The sequence below is a fragment of the Nestor notabilis genome, unplaced genomic scaffold (genome assembly GCF_000696875.1).
Source record: "Nestor notabilis isolate BGI_N333 unplaced genomic scaffold, ASM69687v1 scaffold2045, whole genome shotgun sequence".
In the NCBI taxonomy this organism is placed as follows: domain Eukaryota; kingdom Metazoa; phylum Chordata; class Aves; order Psittaciformes; family Psittacidae; genus Nestor; species Nestor notabilis.
In genome coordinates, this window is record NW_009927680.1 from 19273 (window position 1) to 28238 (window position 8966).

An 8966-nucleotide genomic window follows, 5' to 3' on the forward strand; every position below is an offset into this window, starting at 1 on the left:
CAGCTTGGGCCCGGGCGCCAAAGAAGCCGACAGCATTCTTGCCTGTATCAGCACCAGTGTGGCAGCAGGGCCAGGGCAGTGACTGTCCCACTGCGCTGAGTACTGGTGAGGCTGCACCTCAAATCCTGTCCTCAGTTCTGGGTCCCTCACTACAAGAGAGACATTGAGGTGCTGGAGCGGGGCCAGAGAAGGGCACCGGAGCTGGTGCAGGGCCTGGAGCACAAGTGTGATGAGGAACAGCTGAGGGACCTGGGGGGTTTAGTCTGGAGAGAAGGCTCAGGGGGGACCTTATGGCTGTCTACAACTGCCTGAAAAGAGGATGTAGTGATGTGGGATTGGTCTCTTCTCCAAAGTAATGAGTGATAGGACCAGAGGAAACGGCCTCAAGCTGCACCAGGGGAGGTTTAGATGGAGATTAGGAACAATTTCTTCCCCAGAGGGTGTTCAGGCATCAAAACAGGCTGCCCAGAGCAGTGCTGGAGTCACCGTCCCTGGAAGTGTTCACAAACTGTGTAGACAAGGCCCTTAGTGATGTGGTTTAGTGGTGGCCTTGGCAGTGCTGGGGAAATGGTTAGACTTGATGATATTAAAGGTCTTTTCCAGCCTTGTTGATTCTATGATTCTAAGAGGGATTGGTGAGACCAAAAAGGGACCCAATATAGCGATGGCAGTAGGATCCTGTCATGGTCTGACTGGAGAAAACCCCAGTGTTGTCACTACTGTGGATCCAGCAGTGTCCCGGGGGTCTGTAGTCAGTATTGGAGCAGAGTGTCCTCAAGAGTCCGTAGTAGTTGTTGGAGGTGGGTGTCTTCATGGCGATGTCTTTCCCGGCCGTTACCTTTTTCCCCTTTTATTATGAGCTGGGGGGAGTACCTCTGTTCTTAGGGTCACGTACTACACAATTCTTGGGATAATGGGCAGCAATTCCTCATACCAGTCCTCGAGATAATGGATGGAAGAATCTTATCTCAGCTCCTCCCACCCATCTCTCAGGCAATGGACACTCATACTAATCTTTGAGACAATGGGCAGTGGAGTTTGATTGCACTTCATTCTCTCACAGATCCCCATCCCTATCCTACTGCACAGCGATGCTGGCTCACACTGACCTCCAGTGGTGTCTGCTGACGTGGCAGCACATCCTCTCATTGCAGTGAATTGCAGTTCAGTTGCCCCACATTAGCTGTCCACAGCAAGGGCACCTACTGTCACCGGTAGGACCACAGGGAGATGCACGGGCGTCTGCAGGAGGGCACCTGGCTTCTGTCAGGATCTGGGCAAGCTGTCTGCGTCCTCACTGTGCCAGTCCTTCTCGGAGATGCTAAGGGGAAGTGGGGGTCTGAGCCACACTTGCAAGGCTGAGAGCAGGAGCTGGAGGCTGAAGGCAAAGAAAACAGGCTAGATCTGAGATATATGTTGTAATCCCTGGCAATGAACCCAGGGAGCTGTTTGTTTGAGGAAATTGTAGTTTTCCCACCATTTGCCACATTCTGCTTTTCAAAGTGAGTTAAGCAGAGAGCCTGGGCTTGCTGTAGGGCTTGTCAGAGATAATGATGATATTTTACAGAATTGATGCATTTTCTTTAGTTGCCCAGTGGCAGTGTTCTATCCCATTCTCTGTCTTGCCTGGCTTGCATTTTTACTTGACAAGCACTGTCTTCAGAGAGAGAGGCTGCTCTAGGACATACATACAAAGGAATGATGCTGAGCCAAGATGTTCCCATTTCTTTGCTCTGTACTGTTTAAATGCTTGTTTTTTAAACTTTTATTTTGAATCTCCTCATTTTTAAGTCACTTGATCTGGAGCTGTTTGACCTAATGGCCTTTCCACTCATGCTTCCCCCAGTTTATTTAGAATATGTGAGACTCTGGGCCAGCCAAAACTCTGGCCTTGCCAGTTCCTGTGCATGCTCTTCATTAAAGAACACATTCCACCATGGGGAAATGTTTATAAATAATTATGAATTGGCTAATTAATTAATTTAGGAAATCCTTTTCTCCATTTCCTAACTCCTACACAGCCAGAGATGATAAAGGAGACTAATGGAAGAGAAGACTTACCTGCATGGGCTGAAATTAGACTGTGGAAGTCATTGGCATGGGAGGCTATTGAGTCTGGGAATATGGGAGAGGGCAGATACTTGTGGATAATGAGTTGCTGGCACCTGCTTTGAATCTCACGTCAGGGCTTTAATTGACCCCTCGAGATTAGGTTGCTCCTTGCCCAGGTGAATGTCCTGAAGGTGTTTCTATGGGACGTGGCCCTCCAGAGGCAAGATGCCAAGGAGAGCTGGTGAACTTTTGAAAGTCCACCTGATGAACAAGGAGTCAAGCAAAGGTAGCAGGAGGCCTATGCGGCCTTGCTGGGGGCTCTAACTGAGCACACACGTGAAAAGGAGGTATGCAAGAGGTGGAAGCAAGGGCAGGTGGTGGAGGAGGACTATAGAGATGTGGCTCAAGCACATAGGCATGGGGTTAGGGAAGCCAAAGCCCATCTGGAACTGAATCTGGTGGCAATAAGAACGGCTTCTACAAGTACATCAGCAGCAAAGGGAAAGCAAAAGAAAGTATGAGCCCACTGATAAATGGGTCAGGGTATTTTGGATGTTCAGTGCTTGGGACTGGTGTCATCCCACTCAGGGAGGTTCTGTGGTTCAGAGCACCTAAACTTCCTGGCACTGCTTGGCTTTTTGTGCTTTAACTTGGCATGAGATATTGTTCTGCCTGCGCTAGTCATGTCTGTAATACACCAGGCATTTCTTAGTCTGGAAAAAAAAGGGTGGTCCAGCCTCAAGGAGCTCAAAGTTGCAGAGCAATAAAGGGGTGTCTGGGAGAAGAGTGAGTCCAGTGCATTAGCACAGATCTGAGTATCCATGTCCTGCAAGTTGAAACCCAACTGCAATGTTAATCACTGAAGATTCACAGTATCTGCAAAGGCTGCTAACACAATTGCAAAAGCAGGCACTTAGGGGGCATCTGATCCGGAGCACATCTGTGCCTGCAAGGAGAAAAAGGGAATGTGGCCCAACCCCAGCTCTGACAGGCTGATGGATCCCTGGAGGAGCCACTCTTGGAGAGGTCACAAGAGTGCGGATGCTCCAGGGGGAGGCAGGACTGCAGAAATCAACAGACACATGGGAAATAGCAATGAGGCAGCTACAGAGAAGGCTGGAGGAGGGTGCTTACAGCATCATCATGTATGGGGATGAGAAGGCAATAGTGGTGGGGTGACTATGAGGAGGGCTTCTGGCCGTGGATGATTCTCCTTTTAGTGATTAGGTTGTCATGGGTATTACAAGTCCAACAGGGCTCAAAAATAACTTTATCACCTTCACAGGAGTCCATAAAAGCTATTGAAAGCACAGATACCACCTTTGACTCAGAAAGTCACTGATTTTTCCATGGCAGGAGGCTGGCATGGTAGGTTCAGCTGGGCAGGGCTGGCAGCATGCACATCCCATCTCTCCTGAAGCATGTGCTGGAGAATGGATCTGACTGGATGCAGCAGGGCCACTCTGCTCCTTTTTGCAGTCCTCCTGCCAAAGCGCTGCAGTAGTGGTATCCAGGCTGATCCGGTTTGTGCCTCTCGCTGGTCTCCAGGTTTAGTTTAACCTGGCTGTTGGGCTCAGCATAGCAGTGATGGCATCAAGGTAGCTGGGAGCCGGGTACCTGATGCAATGAGGCAGGGAAGGAGGGACCAGGAGAGGGCAGTGGTCACTTGCAGAAGTTGCTGTGCTCCCATTTCAGGCACAGTTCAGGCTGGTGGTAGTAACAACGAGGCTCCCTGGCAAGGAGAGCTGCTCCATCCCCATGTGAGCCGTGTTCTCCTCTCATTGGCACACCTGTCTCCCTTTCTGACAGCTCCTTTTACTGCCCTGATCTTCCCTAAGCTCCCTCCAGTTTATATTTCCATTAATGAGTTGCCAAGTGCAGAGATAGGATTTGGCTTTGCTTTCTACAGCGATAAAAAGTATGTCTTCAGACTGCCTCCAGTGCAATTTTGATCAGCAACAGTGTTTACTCCTATTCAGATAGCCTTGCAAGCAGGGAGTGACCCTGAGGCTGCAGATCCCAGCCAGCATTTGGGATCCAACATTTTACTTTCTACCCCCAATATTCTCCTGGCCAAAAAAAAGTGCTTTGACTACTTGCAGGCAGCAGTTCAGGGAAGGTCTGTAAAGGCTTCTCTAACCTCTACCTCTCTGCAGTGTTCTAACAGCCTCCTTCATCATCATGCCCAGTGCAACTTCTGCCAACAGCAAGAACATTTTGCAAGGGTAGAACCCTCCTTGCACACCACTGGCTTTGTCTGTGGCTGCAGGGAGCCTGACTGGGCTGCTCAGCTCCCGCGCCCAAAGCCAGGCCAGGGCATCCTAGTGCTGGCCAAGCCAGGGCAGCAGGATCACACCGTGTTAGTTGCCAGAGCCAGCTGGCAGAGGTAAGCGCCTTCTCAATGGAAAGGGCTGGTGGATTGTGGGCTGTCGCCCATCCTGGAGGGCTCAAATCCAGATGCTATTTCATAAGGCCCTTATTCCTTGTCCCTTCTTGTGCTATTAGCAGCTCTAATATATGATGATTTCTGAAGAATATCCCATAGAGATGGGGCTGTTTTGGATGATTTTGAGTAATTCCTCAAGAATCGTCAGTTCTGTAGCTGGTGGGGGGCTAACTCTGCACCCAGTACAACTCTGCTTCCTCCAGCTCTGTGTTTGGAAAACTTTCTCCCTCCTCCAGTTATGAGACTGGCTGTTGCTGCTATCTGCTCTGTTGGAAATCCTATTATTACCACAATTTTCCCAGTAAATGCACTCATGGGATAGTTAGCTAGGTCTTCCCACTGATATGCACTAGGCGAGTGTGTAAAAGCTTCTGCATTTCTGTTGCTTGCACTGTGTAGTACTTCCATGAGGGTATGCAACATTTCCACCAGCCAAAGTGCCAAGGGCACAGGCCAGCCCTGGGCACTGCTCTGTGCAGAGAAGCAGCATGTTTGATGGGCAGTTGCACCTCCATGCGCAGGCTGATGCTGAAACTTCCTTATGTTTCTTCTTATTTTTCTGATGCAGGAGATGGACAGTGTGGTCATCCCAAAAGAGAGCCACTGGGACCAAGTCAAGTTCCTGCTCACCTCTGTGTACAAGCAGGAGGAGCTGGACTCTGTCTTCCAGCTCGGTGGACTACAGAAAATTCAGGTAGATATTTGCCAAGTGCAAATATCTGTGGTTCTCCTGCACCCTCACATAGCTTGTACTCCCCATACCCACTAACTCGAGCTGGATATGTCCCTCTGTGTGTCTCGTGATTCTGTGTGGACGATGCCTGGCATGCCTCTGTTAGCGCAACATCCAGATTGATGTTACAGGGGCTTGTACATCTTCAAGGCACAAAACCCATCTTCTTTCCCTTGGTTCAGTCTGTTTTTCTGTGCTGCCCAGCCACAGAGGCTGTAATTTATCTGTATCAACCATGGGAGATCAGATCCAAATCTTTTGGACGAAGGATGTCTCACTAGGCTGTGTGCTTGTTCACGGGCTGGCCAGGATCTCAAGCAGCGGGAGGGATTATCTCCTGCTATTGGGGTTACACTACTACACCTGACCCAAGCTATGCCTGTTTGGCACACTTCAGCAAACCCTCAAACTATTTAAAGCCCATGAGAGAGGCAGAATTGCTAGACCCCTGGCTTGTTTCTTCCAGCAGATTCTCTCTCCCCAAATATCAGTGAGCGCCTTGTTTCTCATCTGATTTCTTTTTTCCTCTAACACCCAGGCAGTGGATCTTGCCAGCTGCTCATCTGCTCTGCTCCATGCAGACTCCCACCAAACATTGCTCTTGAGCTGCTGCCTGGATCTGCCTACAACGAGCTCCATTTTCTGAGTGCGTGACATGCCTCAGCATATGGCAGCTCTTTCAGTCCTTGATTGTTCCTGGAGCTCTTTTCTGAACCCTTCCCAAGCATTCCGCATTGCTTTTAAGTGCAGACAGGAGACCTGGACCATGCATTGCCTGCCAAAATCTTCTTGCTCTATTATACATCTCCTTGCTTTGTACAGCCAGGCATCTCAGGCACAGCCCCATGCTTGGGTTCATGGTCAGGGGTTTGACTGCCATGAATATGGTTATTTTCTGACTTCTTCACCATCTTGTATAAAAATCTAAAATAGTCCTAGACTGCAAACAGATCCCTGTGGAGCGCTGCTGTTTAAAACCATTGGCTTTTACTGTGCAATGTGTGTTTAAGTGGTTCTGTCCCTTCCCTTGCATGCTTTCCTCTCGCATGTGCAGCAGTCCTGTGCCATGGCCAGGACAGATGTGCCATTCTTTGCATGGGTGCAGTCCCCATCCAATCCTGCTCCCTGTGCCAGCATCTCAGAGGTGATGCTGGCAGTGACAGTGCCCTGACAGGGCTGATGAGACCTCCAGTGAGGTGGCCTGATTTCAGGAGAAGTTCTGAAATCAAGAAACTGTGGCCGAGGCCCACAAACATCATGAGTGTATGGAACAGCTCATTTTGTCTGGCAGAGGCATTGCTCCATCACGCCACAGCATGGGGCTGTGAGCCTGCAGACCAGCCAGCCAAGTTTGGCATTTCTGTTGACAGTAGCAGCAGCAGTGAAAAAGCTCTGCTTCAGGTCTTAGTCTCCGATTCATGTTGTGACATTTGCTCTCCGCTTCCAGGCAGACGTGGTCCTGCAGTTGGATTTGCATTATACCCAGCTGAGCACGAAGCAGAGGATTTGTGAAAGCCTGCAGACAACCCTCCAGAAATCCCTGCTAGGACAGGTTTTCAGCCAGATTAATTACTCCCAGCCAAACTACTGGAGACCTCCTGCCTGTGCAGGTGGTGTGTGCCTCCGGGACGCGGCAGCACTGAACACAGACCTGAAGGGACAAGCATCAATGAGGACAGGCTTTGGCCACAGCTTGCCCAGCAGCAACCCCTCCAACTCCTGCAGTGAGCCAGAGGAGAATGATGAGAGCGACCTGAGTGAGCTCTGCTCAGCATTGCTGCAGGCTGGCCCAAGGCAGGACTACCCCTGACCCCATGGGCTGACATGCCCAGCCTTGGGAACTGCTATTTTTGATAGAGGCAACAGTTATTTGGGTGCTAAATACATCAGAATCCATCGGAGGGAGAATTCCAGTCTCGGCAACTGCCCTGTCCAAATGAGGCCAAGGCTGCTTTTCTGGAAAGGTTTCTCCCATCCGCATGCTGTAGCATGTGGGCCCTGAAGCCCACTGCAAATAACTCCATCCCATGGGAGAGGTAGGATCAGCAAGGAGTCATTGTCATGTCTAGTGGAGGACAGGGCCACCGCAGCAGTCATAACATTGCCAGGAAAAACACGTTGCTCAAGGCACACCACTTGATGCTTTCTGTGAACTGGGCTTTGCTTGAAAGCCAACGTGATAGCATTAAATGTGATGAGGAACCCATAAACACTACAGACCTGTGGAGAATAGTGATGCAGCCTCAAAACCCAGCTACAGCTGCTGGCTCTCATCGCACTCATGCAGGGGACACAAGGCTTGACCAAGGGAAGCAGATGGAACTGCGTGAACATATAAGCTCTCCCTTGGGGTTGCAGTGTGGTTTTCTTTCCTTGAGAGTCCTGCTTGTGCCAAAGCAGGTTTTAAGTTATGTATTTATGTATTTCTCAAGAATGTATTTATACTTGGGGCAAGACAATTGCTTTCCAGGAAAAGGAAAGTTGGATGTTCCATCCAGTGTGTGTTTACAACGGAGGCTGGTTTTCCATCAGTAGCAGCCACTAGGTAGGTACATGTGTCCCTTCTAGCATAGTACACAGGGGCATTAAAGGCTGTTAGGTCCTGTGCAGTCCTGAGTTCCTCTCAGATGCAGAATTTCCTCCATGTGAGAGATGGAAAAGATCAGGATGGAGGAAGAAGAACCTTAAGTTATTAGTGCAAGATTTTTTTTCTAAGTGCCTGTCTGTGCATTCACTGTGGGCAACCTCATGCACTGCCTTTTGTGGAGAACCTAGCTGTCTAGAGAGACCCATTGGTGAGCAGGGCCCAAAGGACAACCCAAGTGAGCACAGTCCCCTCCCTGCCCGCTTCTCTAATATTTTTTGTGATTAAGGTTACACCATAGGTCCAGGTGATTGCTCAGCAAGGGCCTGGGAGGATGGTCAGAGTTCAACAGGGACCAATGACCCCATCATCTCTATCCCAGGCAGAGCTACAGGTTGGGCGGAGAAGAGATTCAGAGCAGCCCTGCAGAGAAGGACTTGCGGGTGCTGGTCAATGAGAAACTGAACATCAGCCGGCTTCAGTGTGTGCTTGAGCCCAGAAACCAACCGTGTCCTGGGCTACATCGATAGAAGTGTGACCAGCAGGTCAAGGGAGGTGATCCTGCCCCTCTACTCTGCTCTCGTGAGACCCCACTTTAAGCACTGTGTGTAGTTCTGGTGTCCTCAACACAAGAAGGACATGGAGCTATTGGAGGAAGTCCAGAGGAGGCCACGAGGATGATGAGGGGCTGGAGCACCTCCCAAATGGAGACAGGCTGAGAACATTGGGGCTGTTCAGCCTGGAGAAGAGAAGCTGCGTGGAGACCTCAGAGCAGCCTTCCAATATCTAAAGGGGGCTACAATGATGCTGGAGAGGGACTCTTCATCAGGGGCTGTAGAAATAGGACAAGGGGTGATAGTTTTAAACTGAAACAGGGGAAGTTCAGGTTAGATATAAGGCAGAAGTTCTTCCCTGTGAGGGTGGTGAGGTGCTGGCACAGGTTGCCTAGAGAAGTGGTAAATGCTCCATCCCTGGAAGTGTCCAAGGACAGAGCCTTGGGCAACATGTTCTAGTGTGAGGTGTCCCTGTCCATGGCAGGGGGTTTGGAACTGGATGATCTTAAGGTCCTTTCCAGCCCAAACTGTTCTATGATTCTATGATCCTCAGAGGACAGTTCACTCTGGACTGGAGAAGGTGCTAATGAACTGATC

The 8966-nt window shown here is 50.0% G+C and overlaps 1 protein-coding gene across 1 annotated transcript in view; it reads left to right on the top strand.

The window, feature by feature from the left end:
* Positions 1-7041, top strand: part of LOC104405420 (mucosa-associated lymphoid tissue lymphoma translocation protein 1-like) — a gene marked incomplete at its 5' end in the record, with an annotated part of 26056 nt that extends 19015 nt beyond the window's left edge. Inside the window, 3 exons of the mRNA XM_010014142.1 lie at positions 5067-5192; positions 6679-6841; positions 6881-7041. Of these exons, the coding sequence (XP_010012444.1) occupies positions 5067-5192; positions 6679-6841; positions 6881-7041 (450 nt within the window). The remainder of the gene's footprint in view (positions 1-5066; positions 5193-6678; positions 6842-6880) is intronic.
* Between the last annotated feature and the right edge of the window lie 1925 nt (positions 7042-8966).